The sequence below is a fragment of the Primulina eburnea genome, chromosome 16 (genome assembly GCF_022965805.1).
Source record: "Primulina eburnea isolate SZY01 chromosome 16, ASM2296580v1, whole genome shotgun sequence".
NCBI lineage: Eukaryota > Viridiplantae > Streptophyta > Magnoliopsida > Lamiales > Gesneriaceae > Primulina > Primulina eburnea.
Window position 1 is genome coordinate 12,655,337 of NC_133116.1, and position 21,615 is coordinate 12,676,951.

The 21,615-nt window shown below is 37.8% G+C and overlaps 2 protein-coding genes across 2 annotated transcripts; both read left to right on the forward strand.

Moving 5' to 3' along the window:
• The first annotated feature begins 5,857 nt into the window (after window positions 1-5,857).
• LOC140816041 (uncharacterized) lies at window positions 5,858-7,347 on the forward strand. The gene is made up of 3 exons (XM_073175108.1): window positions 5,858-6,518; window positions 6,624-6,750; window positions 6,861-7,347. Exons 1-3 carry the CDS (start codon window positions 5,858-5,860, stop codon window positions 7,345-7,347), a joined length of 1,275 nt encoding a protein of 424 aa, XP_073031209.1.
• A 1,050-nt stretch (window positions 7,348-8,397) lies between these two features.
• LOC140817013 (uncharacterized) lies at window positions 8,398-11,082 on the forward strand. Its single transcript, XM_073176568.1, has 2 exons — window positions 8,398-8,816; window positions 10,309-11,082. Exons 1-2 carry the CDS (start codon window positions 8,452-8,454, stop codon window positions 10,925-10,927), a joined length of 984 nt encoding a protein of 327 aa, XP_073032669.1. The 5' UTR covers window positions 8,398-8,451; the 3' UTR covers window positions 10,928-11,082.
• Window positions 11,083-21,615: the final 10,533 nt, after the last annotated feature.

Here is a 21,615-nt window from a genome sequence, read left to right on the forward strand (position 1 = left end):
CATTACACCTTGATTAGGGATGTAAATGAACCAAACCATTTGCAAGCTATTCGAAGCCCGGCTCGGTAAAAAGCTCGTTTGAGTTCGTTTGTTAATCATATCAAACCAAACTCAAGCTCGATTTCAAACTCGAATAATTAATCAAACCAAGCTCAAGCCTAAGGATATTCGGCTCGTGAGCTCGCAAACATGTTTGATAATAGACTCGTAAGCTCGAGCTCGAGCTTGGCTTGTTTAGGTGGCTCGTAAGCTCGAATTTGACTCATTTGTTGAGTTGACAAATAAAAATATTAGTACGAATTTGGCTCGTTTGTTGAGTTGGCAAATAAAAATTTTAGTACTGATGTCAATAGAAGGAATTGAACACAAAACATAGTGGAAAAAAAGATGAACTTACACTACATAGTCACAATTACATTTTTTTTATCTTACTTGTATATCATTATACTAAAATGTTCTTTAAAACATAATAAATTAAAAGAAATACATCAACTTATTCTTTTTTCCCCAAAAAATTTACATCATCAAGTCATATACACATTGAGTAACTTTACAAATTATTATCTAAAATATTATATTAAATTGAATATAATGAATTTATATTGATTAAAAAATAAAATTTATTTGGAACACAACGAATATAGTATTAAAAGAACGAAATTATTGCAATGTTATTTATATGATAATATCAGTGTATGACGAATATTTGTTATCTGGATGCTGAATATATTATTTTGGGATGTTCAATAATATAATGAGTTTATATTTTTTTAGTTGTTATTTTTGTCGTTTTTGATATTTATGAATCAATTTATATTTTTATGTCTGATTTAAAATAAGTTCATTGATAGATTTAATTTTTAACAACCTCAAATTGTAGCGTCCTTACCCGAGTCACTACTAAACAGACTAATAAACATGCAACATTAAACTTAATAACAATCATTAAACAGTGGAAATCAAATACTTAATCATCTTACAACCCAAACGAAAACAAAACAATAACAGCAGTCTTAAACATTAATACAACCATAACAAATACATGATTCTGAACGTGAAAACGATAAACCACAGAAAACCTCCACTGGATCATCACCGAAAACCCAACTGCTCTAGCTACTGCCCTGGTCGTTCGAACCGTCCAACCTAAGACCTGCCCCGTGGAATGGGGCGCCCAAGATGAAAAACAAGGACGTGAGCGACAATCGCCCAATACGAGAATGTACGAGTATACAAACTAATATGATGCATGCGAAATGCAATATGCTCGGATATCAAGGATCAAGTCAAGAATCTCATGCTCAGTCTAGAGGCGCCTGAGTGTGTAGTCTCTGATCTGCCCTAGACATGTTTTGGCTTCCACACTCATCATCAAGACGTGGACCTGCAATGTCCAGGTCATCAGAGTTCGCGGGTCCCGTCGGACACTGTAGCTCTCGATGTCCCATCGTCCACAATACAGAATAGGGCTGAGTGGCCCCAACAAACGAGGTATATCTCAAAAGATATCAGGCTCAAAATGATATGTCATGCACAATATGCCAAATCAGTAAAACATGTATCATGCAACATATAAATATGCAGCATATAAGTGTGTATACTACGCTTGGATATCTCAGTCAGTAAATCACGTATCTCACTAAAACAATCTGACAGAAAGCTCTGAACCTAGACAATACCAACATAATGAAATCACTAACAAACCAGATCAAACATGCTACAAAGATCTCCCTAATGATCCTTAAATCACTATCTCAGTTCACCGACCCTCCTCGAGTCGACACTAGCTCCGAAACTTCCCGACACTAAAGTGCCCTAGAAACTGACTAGAAACTATGGTATAACTAATACTCTCTCTAAAGAATGCGGTGAAGGAAACAAAAGAATCGGCTTCCATTTATAGGCTGCATCCGCACTATTTCAGAAAATCCGAACAAATCTTATCTGCCACGTGTCAGAATCTCATTGGTCTAGTTGGATTTCTCGAGATAATGTAATCCGAAGTAGGTCGGGTTATCCATTTAAAATTCGGTAGATACCAACAGCTTAATCCCGAATTATCAATTCCTTAATAATACTTAATTAACAACCTATTAATTATGTCTTAATTAATACTTCATTCAAAACAAATATTCGGGTCATTACACAAATCGAGCTCAATTCTATGCTTTACGAGCTCGAAAACGAGCCGAGCTCAAGCCAGGCTTGTTAAACATGATAAACAAGGTATTAATGAATCAAGCTCAAGCCTGGCTTGATTAACATGCTAAACAAGCTTTTAACGAGCCGAGATCGAGCTTTTTTTGAGCTTAGTATTTTCAATACAAACCGAGCTCGAGCCTGATAATAGAAGCTCGAATCGAGCTCGAGCTCGAGCTCAGGCCTCAAACAATTTTAAATGAACCGAGCTCGAAACGAGCTCGAGCTCGAGCTCAGGCCTCAAACTATTTTAAACGAACCGAGCTCAAGCCTGATACTATTTGGTTTAGTTTGGATCGTTTACATCCCTAACCTTGATCCATAAGAAAAAATTATACATTCTTTGGGCCCGCGTATCTTCTTTGAGGTGAAAAATAGGTACTATATACAGTAGTTCATTGTATAAAAATCTTTGACCTATATGTGTTTTACATTTCATCTCTCTAAAACTTAAAGGATGCACAAAGAAACAGACAAATCATGGTTTTCTCTCAGTTGAGAGGCTAAGTTATCTCTCGGTTGAGAGGCTATTTCGTTGTTCACCTATGGAGTCCTCGTTTGCAAATCTATCTCTCTCCACAGAGGAGGAAGAGGAGCTGATCTTTGAACCAGAAGAAGTCCAGAACCCAGATCAGAACCCTGAGTATTGTTTGGTTGGGAGATTTCTCACCGATCGACCAATCAATTTTAACATCATGAGGAACAGGCTGGCGGAAACTTGGCGACCAGTTCGAGGCCTGGCGGTGAAAGAGATCAGATCAAATATCTTTCTGTTTCAGTTCTTCCACTCCATGGATTTAAGCCGCATTATGGAAGGAGGGCCATGGACATTCGACAACTTCTTGCTCATCCATCGCAAACTCAAACCTGGCGAGGTCCCCACAAACGTGCCTTTATTCTCGGTCAACTATTGGGTCCAAGTACATGATTTACCCATGGGTTTTATGTCCCAAAGTGTGGGTAAACAGCTTGGGGATTTTGTCGGAACATTTATTGAATATGATGATAAAAACAACTCGTCATTCTGGAGATCCTACATGCGCATTAGATTTAATCTGGACGTCCGAAAACCGCTGAAGAGATTCAAGAAGATTAAGAAGACAAGAGGAGAATTCTCTATAGTCAACTTTAAATATGAAAAACTCAGTACATTCTGCTTTTATTGTGGAATTTTGGGCCACTCAGATAAATTCTGTGAAAAATTCTTTGAAAGCTCCAATTCAAATCCCACTAAAGAATGGGGGACATGGCTCAGGGCAATCCCAAAACGAGCGGCAGCAACCGAGGGAGAAAGGTGGCTCTGGGACTGAGAAGGACTCTACAGGCAGCAGTAAGAATGCATCGGAGGAAAGTTCTGAAATTTGGAAAACGGGCGGAGATCAAGGAAGGAATCAAAACAGATCCAAATATATGACAACCCAACATCTAGGGGCTCAAATCGCGGCTAACAAATTGCATCCCATCACAGACAATAATGAAGGAAACGACCCCGAGATTGAAGGCATATCAGAGACTGAAGATCATGAACTTACCATGCATGACGATAAGAAGAGGAGGCGAGAAGGGCTGGGCCTCGAAACCCACCCAAAAAACATGGACATGGACTCATCCCAATCCATCCAAGAAAAGATTGATATCCCTTCAAGTTCTCAAACACTCCAAAGTAACCATTTTTTAACAGCAGGCCTGGACCGCCAGGCCCGCCGAGAAATATGATAATCTTGAGTTGGAACTGCCGAGGACTAGGCCATCCCCGTGCAGTTCCCATTCTCTGTGAGCTTATCAAGGCTCACAAGGCTGATGTGATGTTCCTTTCTGAAACTTTGGTGCATGGAGTAAAGATAGAAGAAATAAAGGTTAAATTATGCTTTACTGGAGCTTTCTCAATTGATATATTTTGTCGAAGTGGTGGTCTAGCAGTCTTATGGAGTCGAACAGCGGCTTGTATGATAACTGGATATTCTCGTAACCACAGAGATATCGAGGTAGAATCAGATAACAACCCAAAATGGCGTCTTACGGGCTTCTATGGTCACCCTGAAAGAGGAAAAAGACGGGAGTCATGGGCTCTCCTCCGTACTCTAAGCACTCAATCTACTCTTCCTTGGTGCATTGTTGGTGATTTTAATGACCTCTTGAGTCCAGATGATAAGAAGGGACTTCGTGACCATCCACAATGGCTGTATACAGGGATTCCGGCAGGCGGTGATAGATAGTGGTCTCACGGACCTACCCTTAATCGGGTACCCATTCACGTGGGAAAGAGGGAAAGGGACGTCCATGGCTGTGGAGGAACGACTTGATCGTGCTCTAACTACATCCTCCTGGATGACTCAATTCCCTTATGCACAACTCCATAACATGTGTGCCCCTATATCAGACCACTCACCAATTCTCATAAACACTCTGCCTCGAACGCATGTTATCAAGGCAAGGGATTTCATGTTCGAGAACAAATGGCTAAAAGAATCAGATCTACAAGACTTTATCTTATCCACCTGGGAGAACAGTGTAGGAGAGAATATCATGGAAAAGCTGGGGTCAATGTCTACTAAGCTAGCAGATTGGGGTCAAAAAAAGAATAGGAGATTCAAGGATGATATTGAACAATGCAAAAAGGACATAGAAAGGCTAAGGGAATCCGCCAATTTGGAGGATTCTATCGGTCTTCAACAATCAAAATACAAACTTGCAAACTTAATCACACAGGAAGAGATGCACTGGAAGCAAAGAGCAAAAGAATACTGGCTCAAAGATGGAGATCTCAACACACATTATTTTCACTCAGTGGCTACTCAAAGAAAAGAAAGAAACCGTATCAAATCCCTTGATGACGATAATGGGGTAATGCATACAAGCCCTCTCGAAATTTGCAAGGTTGTCTCGACTTACTTTGAGAACCTTTTTAATGATGCTCCTGCAAACTACGAGCCCGTTATGCAAGTGGTAGACCGAGTTGTCTCAGACGAAGTAAACAAGGTTTTGACAGCTCCATTCAAGGAGGAAGAATTCAAGCATGCCATTTTCCAAATGAAAGCTGACAAATCGCCGGGCCCTGATGGTTTTAATCCAGGTTTCTTCCAGAAATTTTGGAATCTGGTGGGCCCATCGGTGTCTGGAGACTGCAAAAAATGGTTAGCAAATCTACATTTCCCGCCCCAATTAAATGATACAAATGTGGTGCTTATCCCCAAATGTGAGTCCCCTTCATCTATGAAAAACTTAAGGCCTATCTCACTTTGCAACGTACTCTACAAGGCAGTAGCGAAAGCTCTCGCTAACCGGATGAAGGGTGTTCTACCAGACATTATATCCAAGTTCCAGTCTGCTTTTATCAAGGGAAGGGCTATAACAGATAATGTGATCTTGGCTTTCGAAACTTTACACTCCATGAATCGAAAAATCAAAGGTAAAAGAGGGGATGTTGCCTTGAAGATCGATTTCAGCAAAGCCTATGATCGCATTGATTGGGATTCCTAAAACATATCACTGCTTCGGATGGGGTTCTGTAACAGTTGGGTGAACTACATAATGTTGTGCATCACCTCGGTCTCCTACACAATCAAAGTTAACAACAATAAGGTCGGACCAATCAACGCGAAGAGAGGTCTCAGACAGGGGTGTCCTCTGTCACCGTATCTCTTTGTGATCTGCGCACATGGGCTTTCTTCACTTATATCCAAAGCCTGAAGCAATGGGAGCTATTCATGGGGCCAAAGCCTGTAGGAGGGCACCTTCCATATCTCATCTTATGTTTGATGACTGTATTCTCTTCTTTAGAGCAGAAGCCGAGGAGAGTAATCAAATTGTGGATATTCTGAAGACATTCGAAGCTGCCTCTGGGCAGGCTACTAATCTGAATAAATCAGGCATAAGTTTCAGCCGCAATGTCTCTCCAGCGACCCAGGCTGATATCTCTGCACAACTGGGAGTTTGGAATCCACTAAACACAGGGAAATACCTAGGGCTTCCATCCCTCATAGGTAGCAAGAAGAGGGCTATTTTTGCTTACCTCAAAGATCGATTATGGAAGAGGATCCAGGGGTGGAACGGTCGCCCAATTTCCAAGGCAGGGAAAGAAGTATTGATCAAGTCGATTGCTCAAGCCATCCCGTCCTATTGTATGCAAATCTTCCTGCTACCAGTCTCTTTAGCTGACGAGCTTCAAAGAATGATGAACTCTTATTGGTGGGGATCGAGAGGAAATTCTCGTGGAATTAGATGGACTAAGTGGGATCAACTGTGTGTGAAGAAGAAGAACGGCGGCATGGGTTTTCGTAATCTTCATGGTTTCAATCTCGCGATGTTGGGCAAGCAAGGTGGAACATCCTCTCCAATCCCAATACTCTAGTATCCCAAGTTCTCAAAGCAAAATATTTTCCAGATAAGGATTTCTTGAAAGCATCCTTAGGATCTAATCCTAGATTTATATGGAGGAGTATTTGGTGTTCGCAGGCCTTACTTCGGGAAGGTTATCGTTGGAGAATCGGAGACGGCAGCAATATTTCCGTCTGGACAGAGCCTTGGCTGCGCAACAACACAAAACCTCGGGTGTAATCTCAAATAATTCCGGGGTTAGAATCTCTGAAGGTGGCTGATCTTATGATACCATTTAACCGAGAATGGGACATTGAATTTATCGAACAAAACTTCTGCGACAGGGACATTGCAGAGATTACAGCTATTCCTCTCATAACTCACACCCATGATCTGCGCATATGGAGCCACAGTAGAGACGAAAATTACACAGTGAGATCGGGATACCACCTTGCTATGAATACCATATACACAGGAAGAGGAAACGCACCGGCCAGCGAATGGGACAAGTTATGGGACCTCAATATCCTTGCGTGGCGTACGGTGCATAACTGGCTTCCTACCAGAATAAATCTCCAAAGCAAGCGAGTAATGGTCCCGTCCACATGCGCTAATTTTGCCTCCATGTTTGAACAACCTTGGCACTTGTTCTACACATGCCCATATGCTCAAGAATGCTGGGAGATATCGGATGTGAAAAATGAGATCAAACAAAGCCCCGCCGAGTTAGAGTGTTTTGTGGAGTGGTTCTTCCACATTCTGGGAAAGCTGGATGTGGAGAGGAGACAGAGTTTTGTCATGACTGCTTTGGGGAATTTGGCACTCACGTAACGAAAGGGTGTGGAACAACACTTCTCCTTCTGCAAATAGGACATTGTCCCATGCAAATGACACGCTTAAAGAATGGTTAGCAGTAAGAATGGCCGAACCACACCTAAACAAGCAACAGAATTTGGGCTCAAATATTATCTGGAGGAAGCCATTGGAGAATTTCTTCAAGTGCAACGTGGATGCAGGATTCGACACCGAAAAAAGATCCTTTACGGTGGGTATGGTGGTCAGGGACTTCAATGGCTCCTTCATAATATGCAAAACGAGCTTGCACCACGGAACCGCATTGGTAAAGGAAGCAGAAGCTCTTGCAATCCATGAGGCTCTGTCTTGGATTAAAGGAATGGGCTATGACAAAGTAATAGTGGAATCGGACTTCAAGACATCAGTAGATGCTATCCATTCAGAGGTACCAGATCTCACAGAATTCGGACTCATTACTACAGCTTGTAGAGCGCTTAGCAGAAGCCCGAGCTCGATAAAAATCTATCACATTAGGAGACAAGCAAATAAAGCCGCTCACTCATTAGTTAAAACGGTCCTACAACAAGCTTGTTTTGACATTTCTTATGTAGTTCCTACCTCTATTAGTTCCATCATTATGGAAGAATGTAGGGCTCCTAACGAAGTTCAATAAAATGCAGTTTGAGTTTCAAAAAAAAAATAACACTTAAAGTGTAAATCATGATTTTATATCTAATTTGAATCAATTGATAACATAAACAATATGTTGATTTAATATTTTTGTACCTAAAGCTTCTTAAATTAGAGAAACATTGTTAACTATTTTGCACCTAAACATGTATAATAATTGTCGATATTAATAAAGTTGTCTAGTTTTATATTTAAAATCTTATTTTTTTTATAAGATCCAAAATAAGTATTACTCAAATATCATATATTAGTATCATGTTTGTAATGTTTTGTATCGATTTTTATCTCTGAAAAGACTTGTCGGCTCAAAGGTTTTAAAAAGAGTAAAAATAATATACATAAAATTAATATAATATTTTAAGAAATCCATAATTAATTAATAGGCAAAGTAGAGGAAATTTTGAATAGATCACCCCAACATCGTCAGACTCCAATCGAAGAAGCCACAAAATGGAAGAGGGGAAGCATTTGATGCAGCAACAGCAACAGCAGCAGCAGCAGCTTCTGCTGCAGCAGATCCAACGGCGGAACGAAGCCGTCGCTCGATTTCCCTCCAATATCGACGCCCATCTCCGCCCGCAGCAGGCTGTGCTTCACCAACGTCCACCTCCACAGATCCCTAATCATCCGACCCCTAACCCTAACCCTATCCCTAACCCTAACACTAACGTGAATGCTGCTGCTGCTGCATCTGCTAATTCTAACGCACCCCAGCATTTCAAGGCATCTCTGCAGCTGTCTTATCAGGACGCATGGCGAGTCTGTCATCCCGATTACAGCCGGCCTTTCTCATCCCTCGAGGACGCGTGCCACAGGTTCTCTTCTGTTACCCCTTCTGAAATTGGTTTTACGATTTCGTGTATGAATTCTGTTGCCTGTGTTGATGAACAATGTCACTGGTATTTCGATTCTACGTGGTTTTGCTGTTGTGCGCTTCAATTTTTAACTGCCATTCTTGGTTTGAACAACTCGTCCTCTTATGTGACCCGATCGTATTACTGTCCTAGGGATTTGATTGTTCTGATTTTAATTTCGTCATTTACTACTGGCAGTCCCGATTAAGTTTCTGTGTGGAGGCAAAAACGGAAATATTAAAAATACAAGTGAAAAAATAAAATAGAAATGAAAATTAACTCCTTGCTTAAGGATCAAGGATGTGTTCTAGCTTAGTTCATAAGCCTTTTGCTTGTGTAAAATGGTTGGGATTGGGCGTCTGCTGAGACATGCGAGTCATGAGGAGTTGGACTCAACTTGTTTATGGCCATGCTCGACCTTTTACATAATCTTTCATAGTTCATAAGTCGGATTGCGAGCTTTTTTTTTAATTATTTTTCTTTATTTGTATGTTGAATATATGGTGTACGATCGATATTGATTCAACTTTATGTACTTTACAATCAACTAAATTAGTTTTCATGTGTATTCGACTTTGTCCTTAAAAATTGATCCAATCTTCTTTACAGAATACGTTGTTTGATATCCTTATTCGCACTTGATAGTGAATTATATCGATTATCAATTTACTCAATGAGTAGCTAGCTGATTGAAAATTTTCAAGTCTAGATATTAATAAAAAAATTTAAAAGCTCGACTCGAGCTTGATTCGTTTTCAGTGAGTTATTGGCAAGTGGAGCAGTTGCCCCTACCTTCTCTATCTTCATATTCATAAATTTTCTAGTGCGAGTCAACTAGTCATTTACTTGACTTGAAGCAGATTATGGGAAGCTAAGCTATGGTATACCATACAACAATGAGAAGTTCCCTTTGATTCATAAAATTTTTTATGACCCAGAGCTGATATCCACAGTGCCTTTCGTCTTTTTCTGTGTCATCTGGCCTATGGACAGAACTTGCCTAAGTCCCTAATCCTATTCTATGCTGCCTTTACAAACAAAGTATATTCTTAATATGATTAGCTGAACCTTGCTAAATTTTATCATTTGCCTAGTTATAAAAAGCAGTAAAAACCAGGTTGATTTCTCAGGAGTTTTTTCTGACAGGCACAAACTCTTTTTTTAATGATAATTGACCAAGTCAGTTGCATCATCTCGATTTCTTCAGGAAATGGTCTTCCGTGGAATGGAACTGTCCGACATAGTTCATGTGTTCGGACATGGCTTGTACCATGTGACCGTTCCTCGATATAGTGGGGAGTACGTTTGCTGTGCATTTAAAACTGTTGAAATTCTCTAGATGGAATTTTTTTGAATTGACTGCAATATCTTGAATTAGGAGTTGATACTTTCTGTTGTAGGGTGCTGGTTGCAGTTTCTTTTTATAACTTCTTTTCTCTTGAATACGATGTAGGCTATTACCATACCATGTGGTGGCTGACTATGAAGCAGAGGAAGATGACAAGATACTAGATTCAGACAGTACCGGTCAAGTACTTTCCCGTTCTCAGCAATGGGACCATAATATCGCTGCCAAAGTTGCAGAGTTCACCACCACATTTGAGAAACAAGTCCTTGCATTCAACATGATTTACCGTAAGCGTGGCCTTGGGGAGTTTCGGACTGAGGAGAAGTTGATGATGGAACAATTTCTTTTGAACGAAGAGAAGCAAGCATTATTCGAATTGAAGGCCAAAATGGACTCTAGACAAAAAGTAAGTCGAGAAACTCACGAGGCCAATATGCGAATGGCTGCCATGGTTCAAATGGAGCAAGCTCGTGCAGAATCGCAGGCTCATGCTGAGATGATGGCACGACCCCCAATTCGCACGAGTACTATTGGCAGTCGAGGTGGTAATATCTCATCACTCGGCCCTGACATTGGTGGTGGGCAGGATCAGGACGACATGATCAATGAAGATGATAAGGAGCCATCCGAGGACTTCTTGAATGATGACGAAACCGAAAATGGAGACACATCGATGCAAAGCGAGTGGCATGGGGAAGGTAAGTTAGATTTGAATGCAAGATAAGTATTTGAGATGGAAAAAATACTTTTGTCGTACTTTTTTTTATTATCTATGTAGGTCGAATGTTTTATGAAAAAGGATGGCCTATTGTCATTATGGAGATCTAGCAAGGAAGACTAAAACTTGAAATTTTTAAAACGAATTAAATTGTACTAGTATGTTTTAGTGCATCAAAAATAAATAATTTTGGCCATAAAAAATAGTTAAAACGAGAAGGGATACGATCACACATGATGTCAAATATGGATTTAAAAAATACAATGTAATTAAAGTATTGATCATTGATCTAGTTTTTTCCACTAAAAATCCCTAATAAAATTTAATATTTTATGTTTGAATAAATCGCAAGTGTTCAGATAGTTATAATATAATGTATTAAGTACAGAATTGTTTCACATAAAATCATACGAATTATTATTTTCAAAAATTGATTTTTATTAAATTATAAAGATATTTTGAAATTTTTAAGTATAAATTGCATTCAAAGTAAAATTATAATTCAATAATAAATAAACAGTTTGAAATGTAGATAAAAATAAATCAGATGGGAATGGAATTTGTTGGAAATTTTATTTCATCTACCACTCGTTTATGTCAATTAATTAATCTCGACAATTACTCGTGTTTTTGACATGATTTCATAATTTATTGACTACTATAGAGTTTGCAAGCACGATTTATGGAATGTCTTTGCTTTCAATTTATTTGACTATCAATATCAATGTGTATTCAATTTCATATGTCTATTCAAATCATAAATCAATGGATTATGCTACTCGTTTATATTGCAAACTATTTTCTCAAATTCATTCATAATATATAATATTAAAGAAGTTAGCATGAGTCGAAGATTAAATTAACTAAAATAACACATTGAGGGTATGATTCTCTTAAATCCCAACAAATACAAAAAAAGTTAGCTACTAAACGACATAATCAAATTATCAAAGAAATGTTTTTAAACTAGAAATACTAAAAAAAATGAAGAAGAAAGAAAACGATGTGTGAAAATCCTAAGTTTTTCGCTTGCCTTCTCGACTCCGGGCGCTTTTATCTCTACTTTTTTTGCCTGTGACTGCTGAAAATTGATAATTTCATCCAATATTTTGAGTATTAGGTCGCTTGCATGTAATTGTGTCCAATAGTCTACCAGAGAAGGAAAGAAATAGCGTCGACAATAATTTTCATAATTCGTCGCGCTAGGATGGTAAGAAATGACCACCCTAGTGTGGCATTAACTGTATGCGTTCTTGTAGATTTCTCAGGGATGCTGGGCGGTAAAAAGTGAGCATCCTTGCGCGAGATCTTCTGTCCGCGCACATCATTTTCTTCTTTCTCGCACTGGGACGGTAAAAAGTAACCGTCCTAGCGTGACCTATACTATCTAACTTCTTTATACTTCATCCTAGCGTGCTTTCTTCTGTCTCACTTCATGAAATCTCCTAAATTGATTGTCCTCGAGCAAGGCTATAAGATACAACAAACGTGTAGGTGAAATATAAATACAAACCAATTCCATGGTGAGTTTCTAGCTTTAATTTTCGTGCCTCAACGTTTATTTGACATACTTGTCATTAATGAAGCCACAACACAAGTTATTACACCCCTTAAATCTCCACACTATTATTTTATTCCCGTCCTTCAGCCTAAGAATAAGATTTTATTCTTTTATTAGGTTCTCCCTCAACTTAAATCTCACTTTCTTCAAATGTTCTTTTTTCAAGAAGTTTCTTTTCTTCTAAAATTTTCATATAATGACTCTCTAGAATATGAATACCATACTTAGGCTCGATGTAAGGATGTGTTCGTAAATAGATGTTTCAAGGTATGCTCAATTAAATTTCATAATCACAAAAATTCCCTAAGTCATTACATGCTACTGGTGAGTACTTCCTTTCAAAAGTTATGTACTCAAGTTCAACAAGCACATCATATTTTTCAAATTCCCCACTAAAATTTCAAAGTGCACTATCATTCACGCAGTTTACTAATTCCGACATTGTGCGCAAAAGGTTCATCGTTCACATAAAAATTTCATGCTTTGACAATAGGGGTATCCGTAACTAATGAAATGTCAAAATCAATGGGCATGTATGTCGTAACTCATATTCATCATTGACCAACAATCATCAATCATATCACCATCAATAACATAATGCAAAACAATTAGACACTAGCACAAGTAACGAAAATAAAAACTACCTCTATCCACATACTAAAGTCGTGCAATGTCCTCATTGTACTAGATGACACTCAAAGAAAATAACAACTAACAACCACAATATGCAAACAAAAGGAAAGTACAAACAAACAATAAAATAAAAGTGCAAAGAGAACTTCCTTGGTCACTGGTCATCTTCCTCAAGGTCTGGTGGTGGTACTCTAGCATCGGGGTTCTGTGGTGGGTAAGCAAACTGGAATTGGAAAGGTGGGGGTACACTAGCAGTGGCGTGTATGCCGATGGATCAAGCACTAGTTGTGTGGCCATCCCTTGCATCAATGAATCCATAGATGTCATGTAAGTACTGGTGACAGCTTGATACCGACTATGGTAAGTTGAGAAAGCACAAATTTCGTCATTGAGTGCACGACGGTCGGGGTTGTGGTGGCAGCAGTTGGGTAGAGAAGCTTGAACCTGCCACCACAGACTCGTTCTCAAGGCCGCCAATATAACGTTTGTCTATTTTAGTCTTCAGATTCGTATTATAAATTGATTTAATTAGTTTTAACCATTCCTCATCATCTTGATCTTGACACAACTCGTTTATAATAGTCGGAAAGAAAAGAACAATGTGATTATTGTTGATGCATATTTGTATTTGTGAGAAAAGAAATTTCCCCACATCAATAGGAATATCCTCCATCAATGCATAGATATAAACAGTTTCTTTTCTGTACATAACTGGTATGGGAGACTGGCGTCATATATTTGACTCGAAAATCATACCACAAATATGGTTCTAGCTTGAGAATTTTTTTGAGAAAATAGTTAGGTGTCTTCCTACATAGTCCGAATTTGCGATCAAAACTTATAACTTCGATTTGTCCACCGCCGATGTTTCCAACAATTCATTTCAAGTTTTGGAATCAAAAGATACTAACTTTCACCCTCACCAAAACTCTATTGTTGGGCATTTCTCCAAAATTAGCATAGAATTTTCTCACAATCGGAACCACCACCGCCGCTTTTGGTTGACTACAAAAATTATCCCACTTTAGATCTTCGATACTCAATTGAAGATTAGTCACCTTAGTTGAAATATTAAACCCATGTTCTGCAATTGGATTATGATTAACTTTTTTCAAGTTCATACCGGTGTTTAGCACTTTCGCTCACAAATCTACCCAAAGCACTAGAGAAAGAAGATGATACTTGTGTTACCTTGCTCTTTTTTGGTGTCATAGTGGATAGAATTGAGATTATGATACGAAGGTGCCTAGAAAGAAATCGTGGCTGCGAGGATGAATGCGTGAGTGGCGGTGCTTGAAAAACCGACCGAGAGAGCGATCCCTGAAGATTATACTGCAACTCAAGAGTGAATTAGTGAGAAAGGGGTGAATTTTCAGACTTGGGTGTAGGGGTTTTCCATATTGGAGAGCAAAATAAGATGAGGAAATTTTATAAAGCGTGGCGTTCTGGGGCGGTCGCGAATTACCGCTTTAGCGCTCCCTCGATCTTTCCTCAAAGTACCTGGTGGTAAATTCTATGACGTTGGGCAGTAAAAAGTAACCGCCTAGTACGAGTCTGTGTAAAACAATTTTGGGGGCGGTTGGGAATTACCATCCTAGAGCAATAAAAATTGTCCCACCCTTTATTTTCTTCTTCCCCCCCCAAAAAAAAATAAGTAAAACAACATAGCAAGTAAAATAAAAAATGATGTCAAAAGAAATGTTAAAATTAAAATTATGAAGGAAAAGAAATTTAGTTCTTAATTTATAGACTAGAGCTCGACTGAGTTCCCCTCTCAATCCTGATTGTCTTGGAACCGTGCATGGCTGCACTTCACCACCTGAATATGGCTTCAATCTCTGGGAGTTTAATGTGGACGTCCATTCCTTGCCATCTTTCAGAGCTACAGCACCCGACGGGTACACCTTGGTGATCACAAATGGTCCAAATCACTGTGATTTAAACTTTCCCGTGAACAGTCTCAGTCTGGAATTGTACAACAGAACTGTGTCACTTGAATTTTCTATGCTTGATGTGTCTGTTGTAAGCCCTTTTTGTCCCTTCTTTGTATGACAACGCCAAGTCATAGGCTCAATCCCCAAATTCTCCAGTTGGTTCAATTGCACCAATATTTTTTCAACTGCGTAATCAAAATCCAAGTTTAATGTTTTAATTGTTAAATATGCTTTGTGATCTAATTCAACAGGTAAATAGCATGTCTTACCAAACAACAACCTATATAATATAATATTATATAAGCAGTCTGATATGCCCATAAAGTATTATCTAATCTCAACGGCCAATCTTTCATATTTACACTCACCATTTTCCAGGATTCTCTTGATTTCCTAATTCGACACTTCAACTTGACCATTCGTTTGGTGATGATATGGGTGGAGACCTTGTGGTTGACACCATATTTACTCAATAGTTATTCAAAAATCTTATTACAAAAGTGAGTGTCATCACCACTAATGATTGTTCAAGATATACGAAACCATTAAACAGCTTTTTGTACGAAAATTGCAATACCGCATACATGTCATTAGTCGCACAAGAATATTCCTTTACCCATTTAAATACATAATCAACAACCAAAATGTAATTTTTTGTATAGAAATAGTGTTGTGATCGGATCGATCCTCTGAAAACGTGATGAGCTACAATAGCTCGTGTTCTAAGAATGTTTACACCGATGAATTAGATCGAGTTTGAAATTAAATCAAACAGAAAATACTCGAATTAATCATTCGTTAAGAAAACTGATCGGTTAAATATTTTAATCTTGTGGAACTAATTAACTGAAGATAAGGGGGGTCATTTCTCGCATGTATCAGTTCAGTTACGGTGAGAACTGAACTGATAGATACTCGAACTGATCAAGTTAGTTTAAAACAACGGGTTAACAGTTAGCGTACACAAGATATGTTTATGGATGTTCGGAGACTTCAATTGCTCCTAAGTCACCCCTTCTACCTCCTCGGGTAGGATACACTAGAAGACTTTGATTAATTACAACAAGTGTAATAACCCTCCCAGCTCAGGACTTACCCACTGCCTAACTGAACTCATAGTCTAAACTGAAGGCATCACCTTCCAGCCAATACTTCTTTAATGTCTATGTGAGAAAGACTACATACACATGTTTTACATCTGTGTGCAAGACGGGATTTGAGTGGTGGTGGGTGTGTGCGTGTGAGAACTGATATCTGAAAACTACCCGAAAGGTGTTCTCACACACTGAGGGAAATATGCTTCTAATCTAAGCTGATAACACATTGAAGTGTTCTATCTGGCTGATTGCTTCTCTCTTGTAAGTTGATATGCAATATGCGTGCCTTTCTCTGTATTTTATCTTTTCATTCGTCAACTCTCATCATCTCATTCGTCAACTCTCATAATCGTCTTTACTGAGCTTTGGCTTCTATTTATAGGCGTTTGGCTGAACGTACAGTGAGACTCAATGAAAGAATCCGTTGCAGTTTGACTTTATTCCCCCAAATAGATATCTGGAACAATTGGCTTTAAGCGCTGCTGCAACGTCTCTTTATTGTACCTTGATCGTACAATAGCTTTTGTACATTTGTGCACAGCTGGATTATGCTTGTCGTATCTGCAAACTGGTTCGTACCTAACTGATGTTCTGAATTGGTCAGTTGAACTAGTCTTGAACTGGTGAGGTGAAATCAGTTGGCTCGTCAGCTGAACTGATTTCACTGATTCAGTTGAACTGGTCAGTTTTGCTCTTCATCAGCTGGTCGGGTTTATGAAAGTCTTCTGTCGAACCACCTATCAACTGGACAATCAGTTGAAATGTTCTTGATACTTTAGTTGAACTGGTTCAGTTCGATCAATCAGTTGGCACTTTCAGTTTGCGTCTCGATAGTTTCAGTTTAAGCTTGGTAACTGATCAGTTCGAAACCTGATCAGTTTCAGTTTTTGCGCACTTATGTAAACACGTTAGAACGAATAAACAAGTTTTGTTAACATCAGAATCAAGATTGCGAACATAAAATGTTCCAAAAAAATAGGAAATGGTCTCATGAAATTTATTCTCCGCACATCGAACACTTCTCACTCAACGATATTGTTCAAAGGCATTTCGTGGCAGTTATAAATGTTACATGTTTGTTGGCATCTATCACATGCAAGTGTTGGATCTCGGTTTTTTCGTGCTCAAATCGCAGTGAAAGTTTTAAATTTTATTTTTATTTTGACAATCAAAATATTTGTTTGAGCACTCGTATGGTTTTATAAATTAAACATACATATGATGTTTAAAACCTTTACCTTTGGTAAAATATTCACACGGCTCCAACTATTTCAGAGTTAGCGGAGATAGCTCTTAATGAATTCTTTACGAACGTTCTTCAGAAACTCCTTTATTTATTCTTCTAATCAGGTCCACGACACATGATAGAACACTAAAACTGGCACATCCTCAAACTAGGAGTGGCCAAATTTTTCTTGCTTTTTAGAAGCAATTTTCGAGAGCTAAATTATATTTCTGGGAAGAGCAGAAAATCTTGTCCCTTGCTTTTGGATGGCTCTTTACGTTAATGAGAATCAAAATTCTCTTTATTATTTCTAATCTTCAATTTACTTAATTAATTAGCTTAATTAAGTCAATTAAATATTCTAAACAATATTTGCATGCCAAATCAAAGTCCTTTTCGATTTTCTTTTCAAATCACCGAAAATCCATGCATTATAATAATAAAATAAACATTATTATATTTTCTAATCTATCATTTACTTAATTAACTAGATTAATTAAGTTAATAATAGATTCTAATTGCATGCTATATCAAACCAATCTCGAATAATGCATAATTTTTTATTTTGCTTTGTGTGCAAGTTTTTAAAATTATAGTATCATGAATATTCTATATTACATAAATCAATATCATATTTTATAAAAACTTAATGGGTTAAATTTTAACTCAATTAAAATATAATTTAATTATTAAAGGCCATTTAAACTTTAATAAATTAGCATGATGAGCTTATACTTTTACAAGCCCATGATCCATGCTCTCATTACATTAATCTCATCATAATCTCGATTGACGATCTAATATCATTGATGTGACAATTTCAACTTGTTTGTTATTATGATGCACAGTATAATTTCGAGATCATCAATTTCTATATAAGACGGGTGCATTCCATTTGACTGTTTTAACGGTCATGCTCTCAAAATTTCTATAAGATTTTATAAACTTTATTTATAAGCTTATTGATTGATCATATCAAACTTATTTCTTATAAACTCAACTCATTGAATTTATTATCTCAAAGGGAACAAGTTAAACCAAAGCTTGTGTGACCCTCATTGGTTCAGGGATACAGCTAGCCGTGGGTTCACAACTCTTTTTGATTCAGGACATAATCCTTTATTCGGACTTACCCTAATTTGCCCCATTCTATGTATCAACCATTGATCATGAGAATGTCGGAAACCATTTTCTAATTATACCCCTCGAATCATGGTAAGAGCGTCTAGCAGCATCGCCCAATGATGGGTTGCATAATAATTCGATAACTATGTGACACATCTTTGAGAATAAATAGAGGTATCACATGTACAATTGGATAACTCCTTCTCTAACGTACATCTCATACTCTGGCCAGAGATTTCATGCACTATTATTTTTAATCAGATCACATAGATATCCACACTCATAGGTGAGCGGTGAATTCCCGACTATAATGCACTGGCTCCTACATGTGTCACAACTGTACCCAATCGCGCCACCTGATGACTCTCCTGGAATCGGTAAACTAGTCAAAGCACAGCTGTGGGGACCCGGACGCTAATCATCTTCTTAATCATCTTTGGGGTTTACTTATCAATTAAGATAAACAGGGTCTAAAAATTTATTTTTTTTTAAATGCGGAAGGTAATGGAATCATTCTATTATACAAACCATTATAATAATACAAATCCTGTATAACATGCATCTAATTTAAAACTAGGTTCAACTACTACAATCAAGTAATAAAACCTATCTACATCCAAGTCTGTGATCACCACTCTAATCTCGATCTCTCATCATATTCTGGACCCTGATCATGCCCCACATGTTGTCATGCACACATACAAAACAAGACAACAGCCGGATAACTCCGGTGAGATATAAATATCCCAGTATAAACAATGTATACATGCAATCATATAAAACATATATAAAGGTATAAACAATCATTAAAACATGTATCCAATCTGACTACATGAATCAATACAGATCTGTATCTAAATCAATGACTCGTTATCTCATCTCAACTTATTTCTAATCTAGGGATCCCAATCTAATTTAGACTTTGGTATGCTGTATCGAATGTCTACAATAGACGTCGATCTACATCTAAGCTCATCGATACACCGTAAGTCTAGAGTCTTCACGGTTCTGACAAAGACTCAGCGGTTCTACCCTAGCTAGGCTGATCTGCCCTAGACTCAAACTCTGACTCTGCTCTAAGTCAATAGATTCACATAGCAATCTGATAATCTGCAAATATCAATGCAATAAAATAAAGTATGTGATTAGGGAAACTCAAGTCAAACCTAACTCGAGTTGTGCAATCCCGAATCAACATTTATTTATACATTTGTCTTCCCGGTCTGACGAAGACGAAGTCTTGTATTCAGATCTGTCCATACCCATTCTAGCAATGACAATCATATAAATACAATATCAGTATATAATTCGATTCAAAACCTATTCTGATCAATACTCAAATCAGTATATAATCTGATCTATATCTGAACAAGGTACAATCTAATTCATATCAACGATATCACGATACAATCGAGATCATTACTGAATCTGATCAATCTAAATCAACTGATGTTTCGACGGCATAACAATACAATCTGAATAACCCCGTCAATCTGAACATCACAGATATAATACCGCAACTCATAATCGATATCAGTACTAATTGTAGTCTTCAATAATAACAGATCATGATACCAAATCTATACAATCTTAGTCATATTAATTCAGAAAATCATAACAATTACAGAAACAGGCTGTTCTTTAATCTGACTTCCATTATACGATGTCTATTATAGCAGAAACATCATATCTGATTCGTATTCGATTCTGACAATATCATAAATTCAAATCATGTCTAAAAATAACAAAACTTACGTCCAGTTGTAGTCTGCGTCGATAGAAACTTGGTACTGAAGTCGGATTCAAATTCTGACGGACGGATTTCCCGTAATCACAATTTCTTTTCATCAAGGAAACTTGAAACCATTTCTCCCCAATTCTTTCTCATTCTTGCTGATTAACGTCTGTATATACATATACATATATATATATATATATATATATATATATATATATATATACTTCATGCATGGCTAGAAACGTGGCTTCTCCAAAATTTGCCACAAAACCACTCGCGCATATGCGCCAAAGATTCTGGAGGTGTCGCGCATATGCGCGCCTTATCTCGCGCATATGCGCGAGGGCTTCTGGACCCCTCGCGCAAATGCGCGTGTTTCTTCGCGCATGTGCGCCATCCGTTTGAGATGTTCGGCCGAACATCTTGAGATGTTCGGTTGAGCATCTTGGCTTATAATGTAACGATGCCCGACTTCTTCATTCAAGTTCGTATAACCTCAATCATGTCAATTAATCAACGTATGATTACAGTAATTAAGTATCGGGCATTACAACAGCCCTAGCATATAGAGCCTCAGTGTTGTCCCAGTTCATAAGGACTAATGGTGTACTATCATAACCACGGACTTATCCTCTCGATGAATGATAACCACTTGGAAAGTCCGAGGGAGAGTTGTTCGGTATAATCATCATATGACTACTCATCTGCATGTTTGAACATCTCTATGCCCTTACCAAGAAACGCGGTACACAACATCATAGATGCTAGTCTCGAGCTCAAGCGACTTTTATCCATGTTTTAGGCGGCTGAATTGACTAGGAACGAATTTAGATTATACAATGTTTACAAATGAGTTTCAACATCGAATTACGATTTATTTCTATTAAAATATAATCAAGGACTTTATCTATGCTGATTGCATGGGTATACAGATAAGTAAAACAAGACCATAAAAAGTTAAATTATATTAAAATAAAGATTTTTTGTTACACTTGAGTTAATAAATTCTCTAAACAACCGTTGACTTGCAGGACATCTACTCTAACAAGAAGAACATACAAACGAGCGTCCTTAAAAAGAGTAGGTGAATAAAAATCACATTCAAGTACATTCGACATTGTTCTTGTTTGGTCCAAAATGACCACCTAACTCACGGTCATGGCAGTGATTTATAATTTGTCTCATCTCTTCTTCCGGAACATATCTCTGTATCATGGAATTTGCACAAATTTTAAACAAAAACGGTTCTTCCAAAAAATAATATTTCACATCAGAAAAGAATTTTTTTCTTTGGTGAAGCGATAAGTTTGGTGGAGGTGTATATATGACAAGAAAATTAACATAATTTTCATACCAAGGGCATCTCTGCGTTACAAATAAT

Bases quoted from the DNA above. Each gene is read 5' to 3' on its own strand.
- LOC140816041 (XM_073175108.1), top strand. From the start codon at position 5,858: ATGGGCTTTCTTCACTTATATCCAAAGCCTGAAGCAATGGGAGCTATT. The intron at 6,519-6,623 runs GTGGAACATCCT...ATCTAATCCTAG, and splicing joins CGCGATGTTGGGCAAGCAAG to ATTTATATGGAGGAGTATTT. The intron at 6,751-6,860 runs GTGTAATCTCAA...CTTCTGCGACAG, and splicing joins GCAACAACACAAAACCTCGG to GGACATTGCAGAGATTACAG.
- LOC140817013 (XM_073176568.1), top strand. From the start codon at position 8,452: ATGGAAGAGGGGAAGCATTTGATGCAGCAACAGCAACAGCAGCAGCAG. The intron at 8,817-10,308 runs GTTCTCTTCTGT...AATACGATGTAG, and splicing joins CTCGAGGACGCGTGCCACAG to GCTATTACCATACCATGTGG.